Below are 25,982 nucleotides of genomic sequence, written 5' to 3' on the forward strand. Positions count from 1 at the left end.
TTCTCATTGTTCTTGTTTTACATCTGTTTCAATTTTTGCATTCAGCAAACTGTTTCCCAGTCTCAGTTCTTTCGCTTTTGCTCCAGATCCTGTATTTCATGATTCTCCCTTTCATTCCTTGTCTAGTCACACTATCTTTTTTTCTACACCATGTTCAGCACCATTCAGTACACAATTCAGACAGTATGTCTGCTGCTCCCCCTTACAACTGGCACTTTGCCATACAAAATACATGTAAGGATCTCAGAAAAAGAAAACGAGCCCTGATGACAGAGCTACACTGTGAAAGATGATAGACATTTGTTAGCCGTGGGTAATTGAAATACATAGGGTCAATATCCTGCATCATACATACATATTACCCCATACTTAGCCTTCTCACCTCATTAATTTTCTGAGAAACACCTAAGCATGGAGCCTTTAGTCTGTGCTAGCAGGACCTTTCATTCCTGATGGAAACACCCTGGCCAAAATGGACAGAGATCAAAGGTGAGGGCCAACTGAAAAAATAGCTTCTGCTGCTTCAGGTTGAGGATCAAAGAGACCAACAACTTACCACCCTTAGGTACCAGTAACGGCAAGATAACATTTCCAGCAAACAAAATAATAGGCAGGAGTGTCTAAGCCTCCTTTGCAAGTGACAACTAACAGTGCAGGAATGACTCAATTCTCTTCTGGGCTTCTTTTGGTTACAGAGATTAACATCTAGATACAGCTCAGCTATGGAGGCATATTTTAACCTGCAACTGAGAGTCATTCCACATATTCTACTATCCTTAATTATGGCAATGATGACTTCTCTAGGAAAATGCTACCAAACTCACACGACAAATACGAGTGTAACAACTGCAGCAATAAAGCAATATCTCATATGTTAATTAAGTAATTTTGTTGCTAAGAAAAGCCACTTAGGGAACAAGTTAGATACTTCATTGTAATTGTTAGTGTACTGGCAAATTAGAATAAATTAGATTTGTTATCAAAGACTCAGTAGTAGAGAGCTGTCAATACTATCTGGTTAGTTAAGTCCTTCCTGCACAAAAGCATTGTTGAGGGAATGGTCAAGGGTCCTCCATCTCCTCCCCATCTTTTTTGTTAGAATGACTGCCTTCTACATTTTTGTAACCTACCTTGCCCAAAAGATATGCTGTTGGCTTATCACTCAAATTTCAACAAGATAGACAAATAGCCTGCTTTTCATCTGATCCTTGCCCTTTGACTTACCTCACTCAGACAGCCAATAGTTACAATTTCCCTCAGTACAGCTGTGTGAGTCATTTCCCACAAACAATCCACAACTTTAAAGGGTAGTCACCAGACAGAAAGATAAAACAACAGATTTTTATCTTGGCCAAAGAGAATTACAGCTGATACCTATTGGGAATAAGAATAATATGAATGTAATAGAAATCTGCCAGTAGCACATAAAATAATGTCAATGTGCAATCTGAAGAAAACTAGCAATTGAAAGGAATGATTCCAGGCTAGGAGGAGATGCCTTAAGAGACCCACAAGCACATGAAGATGATGACTTGTTTATGGGTTATCACCTACTAGAGACAAAGATCATCGAGCATCTGGCAGCTGATGCTAAGGCTAGCTCAGTTTGAAAGACAGAATTCATGACTACCAACTTATCATTACCAACTCTCTGAAGCTGGTTTTCATATTCATCCCAGTTTCCTATCTGCATCAGGTGTTTTTGTATAATATGAAAATTTAAAAAAAAAGAACCACAAGGAAACACCAAAAGTATTATTTTAATTGTGTTAGTTTCCTTTTGACTTGCCCTGGTTATTCCTAGGAGCTTCTAAATCATTGCTATTCTAATTCTGATTTCAGAAAAATCATTAACTCAGGGTTTAGCCCAGAAATGAAAGCAGTAGTCATGCTAAAAAACCTGTGAAAAACCCATGAAGTATGTGAAATGAAGTACATAAAATACAAAATGTCTTTTACTGCTTAGAGTAAACTTTTAAACACTTTTTAAAATGTTCTTCTAAAGTTATCACCGTACATGGATTGTCAATACAACTATAGGGCTCTCCTCTCTGAGAACACAGGAACTGAGAAAGCAAATGAGATGTTTTCATGCTTTATGCACCTATTTCCTTTGGTGCTTTTATTGCTTCTACATTGCCCAAGGAAATGGTCATATGGCTCCTCTCTCTCTGTATGAACCAGTTGCAGTCTGGAGCTCTTTGGCAGACAGTCCAAAGTCAGTCTTTGTCTACTGAAATAAATGCATGTTTCTCCCAACCCTAAGCTTTGATTGATTCTAGATACATCCTAATCTCTGCAGGTTTCTTACACACAGGTTTTTGCTTTCTTTTACAGGTACATGGCCATTATCGATCCCTTGAAACCCAGGCTCTCTGCAACTGCTACCAAGGTGGTCATTGGGAGCATATGGATTTTGGCTTTCCTCTTGGCCTTTCCTCAGTGTCTATACTCCATAACCAATGTGATGCCTGGGAGAACTCTTTGCTATGTAGCATGGCCAGGTGGTCCAAAACAGCATTTTACGTAAGCTTTTGTTCTTTTAAACTTGTGCATGGTGGAGTCTACATTTGCAATGTACTTGACAAAAGCTGTAGAGTATCATGCAGATACTCTACGTGCAGAATAACTAACAGCATTGATCATTGAGAAATGGAAAGTGGGTTTTCTAAGCTGGGATGATAGTGCACTGCAAGTGATAAGCGGAATGCAGTTATTCTCTTTTATGACTATTCTCCATCACATGCTGCATGTTTACTATCTTACTATATTACTTGCTTCACTTAAGATGGCTACTTCTATACAGACAGAGGTGGCTGGAAGAAGGGACAGAACATACCATTCAAAGCAAGCTTCCTTTTCATCCTAACTAGGAAGACAAGTACTTCCAACCTCTTCTTGTCCTAATCAGATTTTTTTCTCAGTGTCTCTTCATCAAAGCTTTTGATTCTCCCACTTCATTCTATTACACTACTACAATTACTTGTGTCGGATACCAGTTCAAATAAGGAAACTGTAAAACCTGTAATTGGTTCCAGTTTCTGAAAGTGTAGAATAACAGTTAATTAAATTGACTATTTGTCCCTCTGGCAGAATTAGGAATAAGTGGTTACCTAGTCATAGAAACATTATTTGCCCTTTCATGTCTTCACTGGCATTTAAGATGAACTCTGGGTCCAAGGCTGAAAGCCTGTTTAACCATCCAGCATCAGATTTGTCATTTTGCTCTCTTTCAGGCAGGTGAAAGAGGCCCTGATCATATCTAATTTTTATCACTTTAGGAGTCATGCACAGATATTTCTTTTTTGGGCTGTAAGGTCGCTCTCAGTGATGTCTGGGGATTCTTCACTGAACATTCACTGGGATTTTTTCTGAAGATGGCATTTAACCAGGAGCTAACAGGAGGCAAAAGTTATCTTTTTTTTTGCCAGTGCTTACATCAGCAGCGATGACTATGTTGCACCGGGACAACAGATCTGTGTTGTCTATACACAACAGATCTGCCATATGAGGTATTTTGGGTAACACAGGACACTTATCAGGTCCTTACCATTTAAATACTTCTTTTTCTCTTTCATTTACGGCCCAGACTAGAGCTCAAAATCCCTAGCTTGCCTTTAGGACAATTGGCTGTGCAATAATTAAGTCAGCTAGTTACAGACAAACTTACCTTATTGTGCAGTCACTAAGCATGATAACTATAGAGTCACTCTTCATGCTAGTGCAAATGAAAAATCAGAAACCCCAAAAAGTACTTGCATTAAAATGTAAATAAATTTGTAGTGCAATTCAAGAATTCAAAAGGCGGTAAAGATAGTGAGGACTAGCCAGCCCATATAAAACATGCTTTGTGCTACAATATCACTCTTGACTTCTAGCAGCCCCTTCCATTTACACAGCTCTTCTGGAAGGATCATCTGATTATCTTAATACTTTCTCATTGCAGGTATCATGTCATTGTGATTGTGCTGGTCTACTGCTTTCCACTGCTTGTCATGGGCATTGCTTACTCCATAGTGGGAATGACCCTCTGGGGAGGAGAAATACCAGGCGACACATCCAACAAGTATCACGAGCAGCTCCAAGCTAAGAGAAAGGTATTGTTCCATTACACCTCACTAAGTGAAACCTGATAACGCCATCTGCAGCTGTGTTGCAAAGTATCACAGCATATCCCTTCAGAAACACCAAGTCACTTGAAATGAGAAGTCTCCTTCAGTAAAAACTTCTGTTAGGTTTGAGAAGTTGTCTTCTATATTCACAAGCTATTCTATTTGTAACTTCACTGATCATCATTAAATAAAGGTAATACTTGGATTTTAACTTCTCACTCCACATGCAGCAGCATATACTCTCTGATATGTGGAAACTAAGCCCAAATGTTTAGCCTTTACAGGGCTAAAACACTGAGTTTTAAAGTATGGCCTAGCGAACCATGAGCTTCTCTTAAGCCAGATTCTCATCCTACTGATAGAAAAGTGAATCTTGCTGTAATATTCAACAGATTAAGGTCCATGCATCTTTGAGATGGGTGCTGATCTGCCTGTTTATGTTGAATAATAATTCAGGTGTTCAATCACCTTATTTCTGGTGAGAAATAAACACTACTTTTTTCCCAGTTATTTTCTTTCCATCTTTTTCTCTGTAAGTAGTGCCTAATCTAACAAGACTGTGGATTTGATTATTTGACTATTTTCTCTTCAGTTTTCAAGATGTTGCAATGCCATGAAGCTTTATTTCTTAAAACATTCATTTTCTTAACTTCTTTAATAAAGCAGCCCTTCTGCTTTCTATTTCTGAAATTTTTTAAATACTAAAATGCATTTAGCCTTTTGGATTTGGAAAAAATGGTATCCGAACATGGGCTTCTAACTGGAAGGGATGAGCACATTTTCAATTGCTCAGACTGTGGATATGTTTGAACAGTGGTGTACATTACCACGCTGTAACAAGCATAGTAGGGGAGTGCAGCACATTAGGTCCTGAGACAACAGGAGATCTGCAAATACTGGAGAACACTGACATTCCATTTCTTTCAGGACACTGCCAGAAATACAAAAGTGTTTTTCCCCCACATACTACACACAAAAAGTTGTTATAGCAGAGGTTAAATGAAAGGAAAGGTTAGGGTCATTTTTTCATTCATATATCTTCAGATTCATAAGACACGAGTGTAAAAGTTTCTATGGCAAGTTTCAGTTGTCAGAATGGTAGGCAGCCTCACAGTGTGATAAACAACGCCTCCCATGAAACCAAAGGCGTTATGTACTTTCGCTTTTACATAGCTTTTTTATGAGAGTAAAATGCTAGCCTCTCTTTAGGAAGCAAAACACAGTTCAACCAGTATTATCACTACTGTCACCTTGTAACTGAACGAAGGTTATCTGGAATGTGAACAGAGAGAAAATGATGAAAAATCATCGTGGAAAACTAACCAGTTTGCTTTGCATGTTTGCCCCAAAGTGAAAATATTGCACAAATTTCCAGAAATGCTGAAAGCATTTAAAAAAATCAACATTTCACTCTTTAACGTTATCCATAAAAATCAACCATTACCATCACCATTACAGTCTTTGCAGTGCATGTTGTCACTGACACAAAAGTATATTTTCAGATTTACAAAATCACCTTTCCTCCAGGGCATAAGCAGAAAAAGATCTCCCTGGTAGATTAACCATGCTATTACCAATAGTGCCCTTTCAGCCAGAGGAAAAAAAAAGAAGCAAATACCCAGCGGAGGGTGCACAGGGTCTGACTGTAAAGACAAACCAAGGATTCACTTTCTGTAACTAACAGTTTGCAAGAGCAAGCATGGAAAGAAAATCACTAAAAGCTAACCGGAAAACCAGGAGATCCCAGAAGTTCAACTTAACCTTTGTGATCCCTCAGCTTTATACCAAATATGACGTCTATGGATGGAACACCTTGTGGGTCAGTTTAGGGTCACCTGCCCTGCCCACTCCTCCCCGCAGGGGCAGCCTCTCACTTACTGCACCCCCACCACGGCACACAGGATTTAGCAGTGACCTTGGTCTGCACAGGAGCAAGTATAAGCCAGAGCCTTTCTGCACACCAGTCCCTGGCAGTGACTGTAAGCATCAAGGGCTGGCACTGCTGGAAGCAGACACTGTCTGCAAAAATATGCCATTAACTTTGGAAAGTGCAGTTAGTTAGAAGAGACTGAGATGGAAAATAAAATCACTGAATGGAGAATTACTTCTGTTCTAACTCAAACTCAAACCATTGAAATCATAATGACTAAGTAAAATAAACATGTCATAAAAACTAAAGGTCTCTGAAGCAAAAGGCCAGTTTTTACTATATACTATGAAAGGTGCAATTAAATCCCTCGAATACCTTAAAAACAGCACCTCTTTAGATCTCTAAATATGTGGAAGAGACAAGAAGTAGCATCCTTAATTAGAAGATTTTAAATGTGAGTGTACTGGAATGCACGTTTGCAACACAGGCAACTAGGGGATTAAATTATGTGCAGATATCTGCATCGGTGACTTTATCAGCAGAGCTCGATGACAGCCCTTCAGTTCCACTGCTGTGCTCTCCGGCAGGATTTATGAAATAACTGGTATTTGGAAAGATGAATCATAATTGGTCATTCATGGAGATGAAATAATAGACTGGAATCCAAATAAAGCTATCACTCAGCCCGCCTCTGGTAACAGAGCTATTGCTTCTCCTTTGTTCAAACAAAGAAATCATGTGTTTTTCTTGCCAGTTAGCATGCAGATGTCTAGACATACGGAAAGTCTGTGCACTTATCATGAAGGAGAAATATAAAATAGCTGACAGTACATTTCATATTATGCAAAGATGCAGTGCAAAGGATGTTTGATTAGGATTATTCGAAATGGTTTTTTATGTTAAGAAGGTAGTGAACAGTTCATGTAAGACATTTAGAAGAAATTTTGTTTGCCAAGAAAAGATTTGAAGCTTGAGAAAGTGGTTAGTATTTTGATTTTTTGATAGGTAGTCTCGTCACTTCATACATGTGACCCTGAAACCTTCTGAAAGCAATACTATAAAGCAAAGAATTGAAAGCATTTCCCAGTATCCACCACAAGCTGGGCAACAGAAAGTCATACTTACTAACTTTAAAGGTCAAAGACTTGAAAGTATTAGAAAATCAGGACTGCATGAGACCACTACCACTATTTCATTTTCCAGGTTTTTTGTTGGGTTTTTTTGGTTTGGTTGGGGTTTTTTTTGTTTTTTGTTTGGTTGGTTTTTTATTTTTTGACAGATCAAATGTCCAAGGGACAGACCCACATAAATTTCCCTGACATTAGTCTTTTGAACTTCTGAAAATTCGCTACATGTGGGGACTTTGCAGCCATTACCCTTCTTCTTAAATGTCCTTGCATGAGACTGATTCATGTTCAGCTGAACATCATTTACTCTCCTGCAATTCCCATTTTACAAGACAGGATAATAGTTTCAATACTATCATACGTAACTGAAGATTATCTAGGTGGGTCATAATTTAACTGTTTTACTAGGCCAAAGAGTTCTTTATATTCAACGCAAATACTTTGAGACTTGCTCTCAGATATTGTTTCCACAGTTTTTTTCTAACTTGTTCCAATCTCTCTTCCAACTTCACTTAGCCTGTAAGAGGGAATAATCATGTACTGTAATAAAATCAGTTGTCTTTGCCAAGAGATTTAGTTCTGATAAAACTTTCTTCAGAAAAAAATAGTGTTTCTCTCAACAGAAGATGCTATTGCTTTGTGCCAATAGGAAGAATACATAAGAACAAAAAATACTCTTCTTAACTTTTATGTCTTTTCTTTACAGTTCCCCTTACCTATATTAACTTTTGATAATACATCAAAATTTTCATGATCCCTCCATGCTTATGCTTTTGCCTGTATTCTTTGCTTCTCCTAACACAGCTTGAGGTGTCATCTCAACTTCTAACTGCAATGAAGATTGATAAAAGGCCACATTTTTCCAATATCAAAACTGTTTTGCAAATATGCATGTGAAAACAGAAAAAAAAAAAAAACCCTATACGTTAGCTACTGACACACAGGATTACAGGAATTACTAGAGAGATGGTCAGGTTTACCAACCTAACTACATAAGGAAATATTCAAAGTCTTTTAGAGAGATAGAGAGAGCACAAGTAGACATGTCATATCCATTTACAGTCAAATACATCTATTTAATTAGTTAATAGAGTAGATGCAACACAGTGAAGGAGAAAATTAAAATGTAGAAAACTTTAGAGTTCCACCTGAAAAGAAAATAATATTCAAAACAATGTAGGACTGTAGGAATAATGATGTAACGAGAACCACTTTTGAATGTGCATTTGAAATATTACATAGCGTGAGAAGCCAAATCAAGTAAGACAGCAGGACACACATTTCCAAGTCAGGCTCAGAATGGTTACATGTAAATTTGAAAATCACTCAGAATTACTGTTTGAAAGGCTTTTACTAGATAAACAGAAATATCCAGGTGAAGTCTTAAAGGATTAAAAGTAAATATTACAAAAAGGCATCCCAAAAATTTTACATATTTTTCTGAAGTACTAAATGAACTATTTCCCCTCTTTCATAGACTACAAAAGTAACCAACAGGACAGAATCTCAACAAATGGTCTCTGTCAGAACTACTGCATCAACAATTCACACGTAATCATGCACACATATTTTCTCTCTCTTTTTTTTTTTTTCCCTTTCATGGAATTAGAGAAAGTCCAAAGAAGGGCAACTAAAATGATCAAAGGTCTTATGAAGAGATTAAAATGGCTTGAACTTCTCAGATTGGAGAGGAGGAGGTCAAGGAGTGAGATGATCAAAGTTTACAGAATCACGAAGGTGGTAGATAAAGTGATGTGAAGAACCGCTGGTCACCAAAATCTGAAATACAAGAACTAACAGGAGAGCAGTTTAAAACAGGTAGAACAGAGGACCTCAAGAGAGGATAATTTAGGAGTTGGTAAAGAGCTTCTGAGACTCTCTCATGCCAGATGCTATGATCTCAGAATGTTCAGAAAGGGATTGGGCAAATTAACAGGCAATAAATTCATAAATAGATGCTGAAAGGATGAATTAGGGATGCACTCTTCTAATACAATTTTGGATGCTGGGGCACTGTTAGGAAAACAAAAGATGGAAAATCACCAGGTTCATAGGATCTCCCTAAAAAACAACTCCTACTGCCACTGTCAGAGACAGAATAGTAGGATAGATGGACGGCTGTCTGATCCAGGAGGAATTGTCCTATGCCATTATGTTCTGGTTTTTACATAGCAGTACAGTTATAAAAATACAGTTCAGCAGATCATTCCTGAGTTCTCGCTGACTTTCAGTGCAATTAAAAAGGCAGATTTTCCTTTTTTCCTATTTTTTTCTTACCACATATGAATACATGACATGAAATCACGTTTATATACATTTTACACTACATTGCACAAAATAAGAAAAGCATTAGTTAGAAATAATGATACTTTTGCTGGCATTAAATGGTAGATAACCAGATCAGGATGAAAAAGATGCTAAATTGTATTTCTGTGGAGTAGTTTATTAAGGGGCAGATTTTCTTAAATTAAAAAAAAAAAAAAAAAGATGGCAATATAGTCAAAGCCCGGAACATTGCAGTGTAGCATCAAAGCTTGTGGAACACTGAACTAATTATGAGCACCCACCCACAAAGGCTGACACAGATTTGGAAAAACAAGACCACGCTAACAATGTAAAGCTTGTTTCATCAAAAGTAGGTGATAAGAAGATGACACTATGAACTCACGTGTCACATGGTAAGTAATTCTGAAAACTGAGATCCTTAGGGTTAACAAGCAGCCATGAAGTCTAGACAGGCTGATTAGTTAGACATTGCCCCATTCATAACACCTTGTGTGAAATTTCCATCTAGAAATAAGAATCAAAATGTTTTTATACTCTGGATCCAAGAATTATTCTTGCATGCGTCTTCCTATTTCCTGCCAGCACCATCTTGAAACTCCACTTTTATCCTAAACATTCGTTCAGAATTCATCAAGGTTGGAAAATAATTGCTACACCAGGGGACTACAAAAAAACACGATAAGTTTCATATCTTCCCAGTTATTTAAGCAACCCATCTTCTCCTAGTTTTCTCACCATGAGGACCAGCATTCCAGTCTCAAATAACCTATATGCTATATTTCGTTTTCAAAATGGCATAAGGGAGTCAAACAGTTTAATATAGCAGAAAGTCAATATAACTTGGTTATCTTAAATTCCATTACAAACAGCAGCTGCAACCTACTACTCTCCATAGCTTTGTACTACAGACTTCAAGAGAGAGCCAAATCTTCACAGCTAACATCTGTCTATACTGAACCATCACCTATAAGTGTTTTTTAAAAGTCAGATGGTAATAACCACTGAGGTTTTTTGCCTTTATTCAGGTAATAGTCTACCAAGACTGCACAAATGTCTAAATATTCACTTCTCCATGTTATGTGTGCAAAGAGAACCAAATCCTGGAGCACACAGATACAGTGGAAAGGCATCCGGATTACAGCTCATCCAAACTGGCCATGTAACAGCAGATTGTGGAAGAGACTTAAATTGCCATCGTGCCTTTCCCACCCCTTATTTACTCTTGAGGCATGAATGCTTCCACCTTGTACATTCATTTGTGCTTGTGCTTCATGGACAAAAGTGACTGCCATGGTGATGTAGGGACACTTTGCTTACATACTCCAGTACCATGCAAAAACACATACAAAGGGGCACATGCACTTCCCCCTGGGGAAGTACCCCTTCCCTTTGGTTGATTTTATATTTCTGAGAGTGGTAAGTGAAACTCCCTACCCATTCTATTGTGGGGTAATGAGATGATACAGAAATTCAGTTTGAAATGAATAATATATACCTCCGGCCAAAAATAGGTGCCTGTGCAATTTTTTGGTCCAGCAGTAATCCTCTGGATTAGTAACAGTAAATGAGTCTGCTCTTTGACTTTGCAGAGATTAACTATGAAAATAAAAAGGAAAAAAGATAGAAGTATGCTAGAACAGAAACAACAGAGAAGGAGCAACTAGAGAATTAAACCTTACTTTATGAACAGGTGGTCTTACTGACCTAACACACGTAGCACTATGGGTTATATTGCTTGACTATCTGAAATTTCATACAGCTACAGATGAAATGCTGATGCATTGTGAGCACCTTGCAGGCCAAAGCTTTATTGTGGTGGAAAACCACAGCTGTACTTCAGTGCAGCCATTCATGAATTCAGCAAGTATTGTTCAGCACATTCAAAAAGCAAAAAGACTAAGTAATATCAGGTTGAAGGACAGTTTACCCCAACTAGCATCACTTCCAGACATTCCACTGCTTTGTTGTCAGTCACCAACAAAAAAAACCCAGAAATGCTCTTTAATGATTCCACTCCTTACTTGGAAATCTCTGGATTTATTCCTTAGGCAGCTGAAGGTGTGACAAAATACCAACTCAGAGTGACAGCTTGTTATGTTCACACAATGTCTTTCCTCTGTGTGAAATACAAAGAATTGAACTAAAAGTTTCTGAAGTTAACAGCTCTGAATTTCTCTTTGTTTTCCCTGTCATAAAATTTTATGATTTCATACTCTTAAGTCAGTCTTCTCTGTGGTTAGACTCACTCCATCTCAGACTTTGTGAAACTACCCTAGAAATTGAATCCATTTGAAGGTTTTCATATCAATAAGACACAATGTTTTAAACATCAGTTTTATCTGTGGTTGTGTTTGACATTGTCACATTTCTTGTTTAAAGAAAAAAAGAACCCAGGAAGAAGGAATTCTCAGGACCTTTTAAAGGTTCCTCCAAAAGCAAGCTTGTCCCTTGTTTGCCAGACACTGGAGATGCTGAACTATGTTCAGAGCTTTCTGGTCTTATTCCTTGAATGTCAGTTTGTCTCTTTCAATGTTAAAATGTTAAATGAAAACAGGACAGGAACTAGCCTCAGGGACCAAGACCTGTCATCACAAGCAACACCGACAGAATTCCTCTGATATCATCTTAAATCTCCATCTTAAAAACATTTTGCCTTATGGATTGCTACAACTAATTGAAAGTGTTCTCAAAATCTTACCACTTCTAGAGTTCCAGTTTCCAGACTAAATTTATTTATGGATGGCTCTGTTTATGCTATTATTTTCTGTTAGCTTAATTAATGACTTCTTATCCCTCACTGGTTCCACCTCTACAGATTTTTTTATAGCCATATCCTCTCTTAGCCTTTATTTATATTCATTACATATATTCAGTGTTTCTGGTCTTCTTTTGTATAACAACACCTGTATACAAGTGATGAAAAACAGATAAGGAATGCCAGCAATGAAGTCTCGCCATGGTCCTGCATGGTAGTAATAACACCTTCCTGTCTGCACTGAAGATTCCTCATCTGGAACATCCTAATATCTCATTTATTCCTTTCATTAAACTGATGACATGGTCATGCCATAATGAATCAATACATCTGTCTCCTCCTCACTTGGTCACAACAGTTCATTCTACAACTCACAGCAGAAAATCTTATTAGTCCTTAATTCAGCAGCACCCAGAATTTTTCAAAGTATGACCCTACCTATAACAGTGTAAAGCAATCCCCAGAACTAGCACGGTACCAATCCCGCAGTTTCTATCTGCTCTGTGATACCCGTTACTGCCATGACCCCACTTAGAGACACAGTCACTACAGGTACCATGCTAAGTATATGATTAGCACTTTGAAGTTGCATTTCTGATCCTGCAGTTCCTCGACATCCAATTTCTTCCTCTGCTAAGCTAAGCTGCACACAAGTGTGTTTTCACCAACCTTATCTGGATGGCATTAATTCTTCTCTATGAAACTCCTCTGTAAATACATTAAATGAGGCCAATCTATCTCAAGACTGACACTTACAGATTATATCCTGCTTTGGAGGGATGTTAGTATCAAATACTTTCTAATAAAAAGAATGTTTTTCCCCACTACCTTTGGGAAGTGTTTCCCAAATCATGCTCAGTAGTGAAATGCAAAAAATAAAAGCTATTTGCAAAAAATTAATAACTAAAGATTGGTTTCCTCTGATTCTGCTTCAGGTCAGCTCTCACTACGGTATCTTTTGCTCTGACAATTTATGGGAACTATGAAACATCCTTGGTAACAAGGTAAATGCAAACCAATCCTAACAAATATAGTCTGATTTCACTAAGAGTTACATATGCCTAAACCTGGCTTTGTAACACTGTCGGTGAAGTTTTGAGCAGTTGCCCCATACTCATACAGACAGATACCCTGCCAGACTCACCAGATGGCCATTAACACAATAGTTACAGTCGCTACTTGCAAGTAATGGCTATTACAGTTAAAAGCTTCTGAACAGGCATTTTTTTCTACCTTATTTTCTCATAAGCTTAACAAAAGCTTCTAAAGGGTAATAAGGGCCAGGATATCATGTCATAACTGTCTGAATATCTTCTGCTGTTCAGAAGATATATTTTCCTCTTTTTGATCAATAATACATTCCCATAGTTGTTAAAAATCTCAGCAAAAATACAAAGTATTGACAAGAAAACGTGATTTGGGCATTTTTTTCCCATTAATTAAATTATTTCTTTAATTCTTGCACAATGTATGACCCCTTCCCTAAACACATACAGAGAGGCCTTTTTCTAGCAGTACAAGGCAGGATAACCAACACTCTGAGAAAACATTTTTTGTAAATTTTAAAGAGTTCTGTTAAACCCTTTCCGTTACTAAGTATCTGGACTGAATACCTAATGAGAATGTAGCAAATGAGCAAAGTAATTCTTAATGTTGTGTATCATAATTTTCATTTTAAGAGTCTCACTCTTCACATGCTTAGCAGTTGCTTAGACTGGGACATGAGGTACTGGGGAATTATTTTTATTGCATGTTAAAAACAAAATAATTTTTAGAGTTATTTTATGGGGCTAGAACTTTGGAGAAACAGAGTTTGTTCTTTCTCCTTGTCAGGATTTTTTTTTTTTCACTCTTCACATGCTTAGCAGTTGCTTAGACTGGGACATGAGGTACTGGGGAATTATTTTTATTACATGTTAAAAAACAAAATCATTTTTAGAGTTTTTTATGGGGCTAGAACTTTGGAGAAACAGAGTTTGTTCTTTCTCCTTGTCAGGATTTTTTTTTTTAATAATTCAATCTCCTCTTAATAATTTGCCCACATGTTAAACAAGTTTTCTTATTGAGGTATGAATAAAATCAGACCTGATCATTTTCTGGACAGCATTAAAACAGTGAAACCTAATGAAATTATTGGAAGCTGCTCTCTATCCACCAAATAGCTACAGCACACTCAGCAACGGCACCGGCTTTCATTCGTTGTCTCAAGTTTTCCTGAAACATAGCTGTGAACTGTGTACATATCACTCCACACACATTATCCGTGCTTCGAGCAGTGACCACAGGAGAGTGAAAAACAACAATAAATTCTAAAAACGGCTTTATGCTGCATATAACCCTTGCACAGCGCAAGTATTTACTGACAGATTGATGCCAGCTTTCTAGTTAAAACTTTCTTATAGAACAGCTGCCAAAAACACCAGGTCAGGGGCAGAGTTAACAACCTGGTTCTGCGAGGTCAACGAGCAGGCTCGGGATTCTGCACTTAGAATTTCTGCGATATTTCTCCACTGCTTTTCTACAGTACTTAGCACTTGTGGCAGAAAATTCATGTGAAATACTAAGTCTAGTCACAGTCCTAGGACAAAAATTTGTTTAGTAGTGCCTCATATTTTTAAGAATGGAAGTAACACTGGATTAAACAGACCAAAAATTTGAACAAATGTTAGTGAACTCAGTGTGTTTTTAAATGAATTGCTGAATAAAACTATACATGTTCCTTAGTATATAAAACAGACACCTACAGGAAAGACAAACAAAAAACAAATCTGTCTCTTTGTCAAAATTTAAATTTTAAGCATGGAGATTATGATCTCCAGGTTAAAAACTATACACCCTCCAGACAGATAACATTAATATCCCACATTCAGGACAAAGTATGTTCTTTAAGTTCAAAGTAGATTCTTTCACTGGCATACAAAAAAACCTTGAAAACATCAGAAAGGTCTTTTGTTGTCTCTGAACATGTCCCATCTAATCTGCAGTCAAAGTTATCCCATTACATGTACTAAATTGTAACCACATGTATGTATATTCTTGTGTGTGTATATATATACACATATACACACCACATACAGGTAGGAGAGCACTCATTAAAAGCCCCTTCTTCACTGATTCCCCATAGGAAAGTTGTGAACAAATTATATCTAGCATGAGTTTTGAGTCTGTTGAGCCTTCTGGAATGGTGCCCAACACCTACGTGCTGAAAAGCCCAGGACAGAGATGAGTCATTCTGGAGGACTGCAGTGCTGAGAGCTGTATGTGCTCTCAGCAGAACTGCATTTCCAGTATCGCACTTATATACTTCTACATTCATTACGTGTTGCTCTTCATGGAAAACCAAAACATAATCTCAGCACATCTTTTCTGAGTTTAAGCAGAAGGCCATGTGACTATTTCCTTAAGAGTTAGTGGGAGAGCCCTTGCTAAACACCTGCTACAGCATACATTTACAAAGAGGAAACTAGATGAAGCAGCCCAGAGACATCACTAATGGTGACAGGAGCTGAACTGCCGAGAAACTACAGTATTTCAAATGTGCTTTTTAGAAGCATGTGAAAATTATTCACCTCCACACTGAGGGGTGTCTCTGCTTTGTCTATGGGTACTTCACCTAAGAAATTTAATCCTTTAACTCAAGTACTTCCTGCTTTAGAAATTTCTGTAACATTGTAAACAACCTATTCAAAGCACCGTTATGTTATTACTCATTTTCTGGGTTGGATAGAAAGAATTTCTTTGATACCCAGAGTCTTCAGAGCAAGTTCCCTAGGAAACCATTTCATCCACGCTGGCATGGGTCAGCTTGTAACTTATTCTACAGGAGTATCAGAACAGTGCTGTAATGAACATTGCGTTGACCATTACAGCCAAGTAGTGTGGATACTTTAATACCTGGAGCAATGCTAAAGTGTCTGCACAACAGCTGAAACAGCAGATGCTGCCAGGACAATGACACTCCTGATACTTTTGAGCAAGAATAATTGCCTAGAGCATATACCTCCTTTTTACTGATCAAATATTTCCAAAACATTCTGTATGTGAGTTACAAGCCTACCTCTCCTAATAAATTCATAGCCTTGTGCAGTCATTTGTGGAATAACAAAAATAAACTAAGTGCATCAAAAGCAAAATATAAACTTCAGCCATCACTGACATTAACAGTTTCCTTTCAACTCAAACTGGAGGACTCTTGATTTTCTGTTTTGTTTTAGTTTTCTTAGGGCATAATAAACACTTTTGCTTCAGCCTTTGAAAAGGAAGATGTTAATACCATTGCAAATGCATAATTACAATGGTAGTAAAAGAATAGCTTTAACTGCTTTTTACTGAACAGAATTTTGTCATGCATTTTAAACAAGTACAGTTCCGGAATAGTTCATTTCATCTTCGGTCAACACAATTTCATTCCTATCAACAGAAAAGAGAAGAAAGATATTTTTCAAACTATGTATTAAATAATCTGCATTCTTTCTCATTATGTTCTTGTGCCAAAATTATAGGAAATATGGTGAACATTAAAATGGTTTCTAATTGTATAAATCACTTCTCTAATGCCCCAAAGTGAATAAGCTGAAAATAAAACAATCCAAAAGACTGTAGGCTTTCCATATGAAATAAAAGCCTGAGCTCCTCTTTTCAAGATATCCAAAGGTACTCATATCATTTTAGGTTCAAGAGGGCAGTGTGCATTGATAGGAACTGACATAAAGCAAACTGCATGTAGGGATATTTCTGCGTAAATCATTGGCTTAATTCAGCATAGCCTTGTTTATGGCACTGTTCAATACAACGTCTCATTTCCAAGAGAAAAAATTCACATGTGCCAATTCCTCTGAAGTCTTAGATGGAAAATTCAAGTGAGTCTTAAAACACTGACAAGGTTCTGGGAGAGTCCTCGGTGAGGATTAAAGGTCCCAGAACATTTTCAGAATTGTGTCAGAAAGTAGACTTAAGAACCAACTACTCATATTAGCAAAAAAAAAAAAAAAAGAAGCCTTGATTGTTCTCTTTCCCCCACAATTCATCTCATTTCTGCTCGGAAGCATGGAAGTGAAGCATGCCCCATCTCTCATTCCAGGTCGGGAAGGAAACTAATGAAAAGCAGCGATGAATTTTAAGTACAAAAGCACTAGATCAGCTTTTTCACTTTTTTTAGAACTAGATCTCAGGTGGATAATCATATCCAGTAATGCTGATCCCACAACAGCCACTCAGAGTCATTTTCTGAAGAACAGAAACTACTTACACTACTCCATGCTGAAGACTAAGGCAATGATACAAAGCCACCTATCTTTACTTGTCATCTAGGTTTCAGGAAAAACTCTTATTTTGAACAGCAAACATGAGCATATTGTCTAATATCTAACAATCTCTTGCGAGAAATTGAGACATCTCTTTTAGACAGAGTAACGTAAGACTTGTGGCAACTTTTCTTCCCTGGCCCCAATCAGACACTTGTAAAATCATGTCTTCTCAAGGGAAAAAGCCTGAGCAAAAGATTTACCCCTTCTCTTCAATGGAACAGATATTTCTTGATATGCTGAGAGAATCTTAAAGTCACTGTCAAAAATGAGTTCCACGCAACATTAGAAAGGCATAATTTAGAAATGGCAGTAGCTAAGACCGTTCATGAAAAAAACATCAGAATTGCTTCGTTTGGGGAGGGATGACACACCCTACATTTTATCATTCATAAGAGAGCAACCTGATTCAAAGCTACTTCAGAGCAGAACAGAATATCCTTTTCAGCCTTGCAGCTTAAATAACTAAGTGATTGTCAATTCTGTGTGTAGCAAAGGATTATACAAACTGAATTGAAAAGTAGTTTCTTTATTTCAAGCAACTGAGAAAAAACAGATGGAAAGTGTAAGTCAGAAGAATAAAATTCACAAGGACCTTACCTGACAGAAATACTTTCAAACAATTCAGTTCCTTCTCCTTCTACACGTGCTATTAAGAATCTATCCTTTCTACGGGCTAAAAGAGCACAGAAAATCCCCGAGTTTTTCAAAACTGTATGATAACCCACAGCACTTGGTATTTCAGAAATCAGTCCTCTGTCTGCACTAACACAGGCAGAGTTATCTTTGATTTTCTTGCAAAAGCTAGATAGTTTACTCCAATTAAGCATTGTGGAGAAGCAAAAGATATAAGAGTGTTCCCTTCTCTCTGGTGTTTAGAGCACAAGTGCCATTTATGTCCACAGGATTGGGAACCGGATTTACTGATTGCATCCTAACATGTTTGGTGTTTTACTTCTTCCAAAAGAACACATGATGACTCCCAGAAGTTATCTATGAACCGTGTTTAAGTTGTATTCATGGACAAATAATACCCATGAGTGGGTAAACGAAGGCATTCTTACATGGTGTGTGTTCTTAAGGTACTTGCTTTTCTTCTCGTTGACGTCTGCATAACGCCTAGGAGTAAAATTTTGAAACTAGTGAAGTTATACTGTGTGATATTGGTGCAAATGAATTCAGAAGCCAAATTCCTGACATTGTAGAATCAGCAATAACAAAGAAGATTTAGAAAGGCAATAAGGAGCGTCGGAGCATATCGTAAAGGAAATTATTTCGTGACCTAAGTCTTAGGTATTGACAGCAAATCAATGCCTTACAATGTGAATTGCTATAGCCCCCCAGCAGCAACTGAGTCTCTCAGAAAAATACATTTTACTCCTAATATTTCAAGAGCTTTTCTCAATGCTACATCTAAATCAGACTCATTTTTCTACCTATTTTTCTTGCAAAATAAAAATAGGAGGGGGAAAAAAAAGCCCTATATTTACTGCTCTTTCCAAGCGTAGCAGAATCTGTTCACTCCTTTTCACTTCTACTGCTTCAAATGTTTCACAATAAACGCAAACCTGCAAACTCCAATTCCAATGAACTTATGTCTGGTTTGTTCCTTTAAATACATTTTTTCTTATTATGTACCCTTCATTAATAAAAGAATGGTTCTCACTCAAAGATGAAAGATTTAAAGGAACAAGCAAGACTTCAAAGCACATAAATCAACTTTTTTTTAGATAAAGACAGTTTTTCTTAGACTTAGGGAGAAGTACAACAATATGAACAGAACATATTGAGGAAAATCAGAATATAAAATACTTTGATATTCCATCATATTTCAAATGTAGCCTCCAGATTTGCCTAAAGGTTGCACAACTGAGAGAATCAGTACAACTCATTTTAACAAAAGTTCTGGAACAGAAAAAAACCAACTTTCCTCCAGCCATGCTACTCACAATACATTAAGGGAGACTGAAGAACACACCGGGGAAAATGTGCCACTGGGACACAGGTTAGTGATGTTCATTGCAATCACACATTTTGGAAAGCTCCATGGTGAGATGGTGGCAGGAACAGAACTAGAGGTTAAGCACAACTGAACATAGTAATTTTCTGGTTTGCTTGCCTTAGAAATGTTTCCTAATCCACAAGAGCAAACTCTAATTAATGACTTCTATGCAACACAGAACAGTGGAAAAAGCAATTGAAAAACGGTAATATCTCAAAAAAATAAAGCAGAGCGAGAGTGTTAAAAAGAAACAAAAGAACTTTGTAGTATCAGAGTCACAGGTCTAAATATAAAAAAAAATCCCACCACTGAGGCTCTCTTTTATACTCTGCAGTTGAACCTGCAAAACAGCATTAGAGATTTTTTAGTGAAACATCACAGTGTACTGGGAAAAGAAAATCAGGCTTTTGTGGCAAATTCACACTTGGCACGTTTCACTTATTTTCCCTGTGCTCTAATTGAGTTTAACAGTTTACTGGCACTCATTCATCAGGTTTTATACCAAGTAAAATCAAGGTGCCCTGGGTTTATAGACCTTGAAGGCAGTTTGTTTATAGTTATTGATATCATCAAGAAATGAAACTTAACAGTGGAAAGACCAAGAGGATGGACAAGAACTGCAGCCATAAACTGTAAGGTGGAGCCTTGCACTGTGTGTGCCTGTCTCTGAAAGAGGAAAGGAAATGGGGAATAACCTCCCTCCTTTTCAGCTTCCCCTTATTTTCCTCCATTCCTGCCAACGCATACTCTTTCTTAGCTGATGAAACAAGGACACAATAGTGCTTTTCTATTCCTCTCATAACTTCTCTCGTAATTTGAACTCAACGATTCAAATTCAACTGTAACTGTCCTGTGTTTCAAACAGTTTTATGCCACACAGACTTGCATCATTACACTTACTTTCTCCTTAGGCGATACATTAATGAGTGCATTGTACTACAATATTCAAGAGTGACAACTTGATTTTTCTTAAACGTCCCTTTTTGCTGGAAAAATTACCACATTAAACACTTAAACACATTAATAAGGAAACTCCACTGCATGTTTCCCCCTGAAGAGATATATATATGTATCAGCACGTTACCACTCAAGAGAAACTCAGAGTGATACAGCCTTATCTGAGAGAAAAACTATACTTTAAATTTTTAGGTAATTTTTGTTATTTATGAAAAACAGTTGCAAATCTGAATGATAGAGAACATAGTGTGCTTCACTGTCTGTCATTCCAGTGACTTAGTGTTTGATTTAATTTGTGAAGCAATAATTTCTATCTAAAATCATCTTTTGCTTGTCTAGTTTAAAACTCTCTCTCAGAAATCTCTGCTTTCAGAATGATGATGATGACAACATTTAATCACGGATTTCCAGACAGAAACAGCAACAAGAAAATGTGATGCTGATTTCACTGTTTGTAAAGATGGGTGGGTTTTTTTAAACAAAACTGTAACCTTGCAGGAAAAGATGTGCTTTTCTGGGGGTCATTTGGCATTTTTCATTTAAAAACCTTAAAAAACCAAGAAGTTAAAATTGTGTCACAAAATTTTTAGTTGTGGATTTTATTTGGTTCATGGCATAAATAGATACTTGGAGATTTCTGTTTCCCTGAAGAAAATCTGAAATACTGTATCTGGGTTAAACCAATACTTAATTTATTTTGTGTGACTTTTTGAGTGCAGCTGTTCAAATCAAAAAACCTGTAATTTGTACAGCCTGTGAAGGTTTATTAGCTTTAGAAAACCTTTAAGTAGACTCTTGAAGCACTGCTCAAATTGCCCTTCAATATACCACAGAAAACTGGCCAATAAGAATTTGGATGTTGGAAAAAAAGACAACTTTCTTTTTCAAAAGTTGCTAGCACAGTTTAGTAGCAACCTGCGCTCTTACTGTGATTTCTAACAGCTCTGGGGCAAGAGTGACACCGCTTTCAACCCGATTAAACCACGCTTATTGCTGGAAAGCTCTGCTGTTTCATTTCTCAAGCACTACACAGGTGAAATGTTCAGTATTAATACGATTTTGCCTGATTACACTTTGAAAACTTGGAGACAAAAATCCTTCCATTTAGTACCTGTGATGTTCCAATAATAAATAATTCCAGGAATAATTTCACATGCACAGCTGGTACTGCACGACTTGCTAATTAAGTATCAAGTCAAGTGTTCTAAAATTACAGAAATCCTGAACAGTTTTGAAGTAATACTTTTCATTCCTGACAGGTATAAAAACACAGCAATAAGCAAAGCGCACCTGTAAATCAATGGACAGAAAGTTTCAGTATTGTGGTAAATCTATGGAGTTAAGTACTGTACCTCTACAATGTGTGCAAGGCACGAGCATAAATCCCCACCAAAATAATAGCGGAAGTTATGTCCAAAGGAGTAGAAAAGATATGTCATTTAATGACAGACTGTGATTTGACAACATATTTTTATGGCATCGTTTCAGATCCATAATGTAGTCCAGAAATGTCCATTCACACGTAGTCACAGCCTCTTCCCTTCCCCAAAAACCCCTCATATACAGTCCCCTATACATCTGTACGTGCCTTAATACAGACGCACAGATGTACACTCACCAAAGGTGAAAGTGATATCAAGTTTTGGTGTGTTGTCTTCCGTTATAATACTACTGATCTTCCTTCTGCCATGATTTACAGTTAACTGATGAAAAGTGCTTTAGAAAAATCAAATATTAATAATGTTATTGCATGTGTGGACAGATGCCCCTTTTGCATCTTTAAGTGATGAGTGGTATACATGTCAGTAATAATTAAGTATTCTCATAAGCAAATTCTTGTACAGCAAGTCCCGGCCAGCAGGAAAGCTTGTAAACTGGTGCCAGATATTAAATGAAAAATTGCTTTATGTTTCCCACAGGAAGATGTAATACAAGTTAAGGATGGCACCATGACATTTATATGTAAAATGATTTAATCTCTCTAGCTGAAATTTTATAAAAGTATCAACCTAAGACAGGTAGGTATGGGAAATTTCAGCTCCTTTGTTGTTTGTTTTGTTTTTCTCTGGCAAAATTACAGACGATAGGGAACGGCACACTGTACAGAGAAATTAAAGGAACCATTGATAGTAATACCTATTATTCCTCATTATTCACATTACAAGTGAACAAAAGACCTTCCAGCATAGATCTATCGTGTCTGGTTTCATTTTACGCACAAAAAAGAAAACTCAATGTGTAAAAATGTGACATAGTGTGTTGAAAACGGTAGCTGGGCTAGTATCTAACATAGCTGAAGAGGGAAAGACAGGAGTGAAAATGTTACAACTCACAACTTTTCTTGTGTTTCAAGCAGAGAACAGAGCTCCTCTTCACTTGTGCTTAATGGAAACTACAGTAGCTACCAGATGTTACAATGCCTGCGAAAAAACAACAAATAATGATCACCAGTCAAGGAAATTGTTAGCTTCTGAAATTAAACAGGATGCTGCAGTTGCTCATTTCCTACAACCTAGTGTTTACTCAAATCACATCTAATAACTGTGGACAAGGAATATACTTGCAGACCACAACAGAAACAGACACCAGGTTCAATAAAGGCCAAAATGAGGTGTCCAGATAAAACCCTGTAACCTAATTCCATTATTAGGTGTACAGGAAAAAAGTACTATTTTAGATAGCCAAATATAAATAAGCAAATATATTACTTGGATGAATCAATACAAATAAAGTTAGAAAAGATTTTCATGTTATTTTCCTTAGAAAAAGGAGCATCTCCAGCCAAAGAAGGGGTGGAGGTGGGGGGTAGAGAAAATAAACAAAATTTAGGAAAGTCAAATTAAAAGGAAAATTATCTAAAAGCATATTCATCTCTGCATTGACTAACCTAATAATCAAGTGCAAGAAAATTATTAATGGATGCTGAAATGCTAGTCCAAACAAAAAAGGCTAATGTTTATTGTAAAATAGCATTATTACTTCCTTCTTTCAGGTGGTAAAAATGATGATTGTTGTTGTGCTGACATTTGCTATCTGCTGGCTGCCCTACCACATTTACTTCATAGTTACTGGGATCTATCAACAATTAAATCGGTGGAAATACATTCAGCAAATCTATTTGGCCAGCTTTTGGCTTGCCATGAGCTCTACAATGTACAATCCCATTATCTACTGCTGTCTTAATAAGAGGTAAGAGCTGCGTATGAAACAGTTGGTATGTATAACTTCAGCAACAATGTAAATGGTTTAAATGGGATAAAGACAAAGAACTTTCACTTGAATAGTTTTCCGACGGGGGAAACAAAACAAAACAGACAAAACAAACTTCCTGTAGGTTCGTACTTGAAATTAATCCCAAAAAACCAAATGAGCACTTCCAGTATATACTTCAGTCTACGAAAATTTCAGAGCAAAATTTAGTATTCACAGAATAGATTCAGTTGGAAGAGACCTTTAAGACCATTGAGTCCAACCATTCACACTGCACTGCCAAGGCCATTCAGAAACCAACCCTTCCAGTTTCCATATGCAAAATCTAAAATCTATAGCAGTTTAGTATTTTTTGTCTTGCAAAATGTTAAAATAAAGACGACAAGGCTGTCATTACTGATACACAGTGCAATCCGTATGTTTACTAACTAATTGTAGCCACGATTTTATTTTGCAGTGCTGGAAGAATATAATACAAAATGTGATTTACTGTATATTTCATACCTCGCCATTTCATAGATTTCTACTGAGCTCTGAGGTCTGTAACAGGCTAATAAACAAATATTTTTATTCTCATTACTCAGTAGTAAATTACAATACTGTTTGACAGCAATGCATTATGCTCTGAATATCAATTCCACTGTACGAATACCACTGTATGAATATTGGAAGCACTAATGTGCTAAAGCCTCAAAATTTCCATTTGCACATGTTCACATTCAGTTTTCAACTTTCTAGGATCTTCTTTAATTATTACAAATTATTTTCCAAACATTTTATATGAACAACAGTCGTTACACCATTCCCCTTTAAGCATCTCTCTTAGAGCGGGAACCACAGAAGAGAATCCAGAAGCTGGAATGGTATTTTAGAGAAAAGAATGCTCCAGATTTTATTGCTGAGAGAATACAAAAATATAGGTGCAGATTTCATCATAGGTCAAATCAAAACAACTTCTGTGAAGACAGTGCTATGAAAGCTGGTGTTCGTTTATTTTGGCACAGGTAAAGGAAGGGAAGTTGAGTATCAGGAAATTACCAAGGTTACAATGCAGAGAAAGCTTTTAGAAAATCAGAATTAGAAATTAGTTGTCGCCACTATCTTCTTTTACCCTACTCAGACTTTAGTCCAGCAAACTCCCACTGGCTTCATCACAAACAGGATTAGGGGTAAGACAATTAGCCAAGTCAATGTCCCATCAGTATGGTATGCACAGGCTTTCACCAAGCATCTTTCCTCCCAGGTTCCGAGCTGGCTTCAAGCGAGCTTTCCGCTGGTGCCCCTTCGTTGAGTTGTCCAGCTATGATGAGCTCGAGCTCAAGGCAGCCAGGTTTCATCCCACCCGGCAAAGCAGCCTATACACTGTTTCCAGAATGGAGTCTAGCATGACAGTGGTGTTCGACACGAGTGATGGAGACAACACTCATGCCAGCCGTAAGAAAAGAGGGGCTCCGAGGGACACGAGTTTCAATGTCTGTTCACAGAGGAATTCCAAGACTGTCTGCGCAGCCTCAAGTCTCATCAGTTCTCTGCACACAGCAGTAGATGACTATTCCTGAGCATTTCATGGTGACGGTTGCTAGAAGGGCAGCACTGGACAATGCTCTCCTACTTTGGGACTAGATATTCATACCACAGGAAAGCAAACATAATTCCACAGATGAACCTGAGCTATAAATATTGTGAGAATTCTAGGCAGCGCTTACTTTTCTGCTTTGGAGAGAAAGAGGAACTTGAAGACATATGTATGCACAAGTCTGAAAGCACAGTCACACCTTTTACATGGCAGTGTTTGTAGGGATTATCTAAAATAACCTAACAGCATAAAAAATACTGCTTCAGCTGTATCTGACCTGTGGCATTTATGTTTCACTTACAGAAACATAACAGGCTCCTTTACTTACTGAAGCTGAAATGTATGATGTTTTCTATCACCAGTATATTAATTCTACGGGAACAAAACCACATAAGACCTGATTAAAAAAACTCTTTATAATGAAGACCTTATGAGCCCCAAGACTATTAAATTGTTTTACAATTTAGCCCTATACCCAGTCAAACAGAAAAAAATGAAGTTCACATCACTAAAGTTCAGCTCTGTCTGCAACAGTACAATTTTTCAAATATGTATGAAATATCGTGGTTTTTTTTGAAGACCTTATGAGCCCCAAGACTATTAAATTGTTTTACAATTTAGCCCTATACCCAGTCAAACAGAAAAAAATGAAGTTCACATCACTAAAGTTCAGCTCTGTCTGCAACAGTACAATTTTTCAAATATGTATGAAATATCGTGGTTTTTTTTTTAAAAAAAAAAAGATAAAATCTCTGAGAGACTAAGTTAAATTTTACCAAAGTTT

General features: G+C 37.2%; 1 protein-coding gene across 1 annotated transcript; it reads left to right on the top strand.

The window, feature by feature from the left end:
• Positions 1-472: 472 nt before the first annotated feature.
• On the top strand, positions 473-25,181 carry TACR3 (tachykinin receptor 3). The gene is made up of 5 exons (XM_010140548.1): positions 473-489; positions 2,338-2,526; positions 3,947-4,097; positions 23,405-23,601; positions 24,866-25,181. The coding sequence occupies exons 1-5, from the start codon at positions 473-475 to the stop codon at positions 25,179-25,181; spliced, it is 870 nt and encodes a 289-aa protein (XP_010138850.1).
• Positions 25,182-25,982: the final 801 nt, after the last annotated feature.

The sequence above is a fragment of the Buceros rhinoceros genome, unplaced genomic scaffold, assembly GCF_000710305.1.
Source record: "Buceros rhinoceros silvestris isolate BGI_N320 unplaced genomic scaffold, ASM71030v1 scaffold6790, whole genome shotgun sequence".
Taxonomy (NCBI): Eukaryota; Metazoa; Chordata; class Aves; order Bucerotiformes; family Bucerotidae; genus Buceros; species Buceros rhinoceros.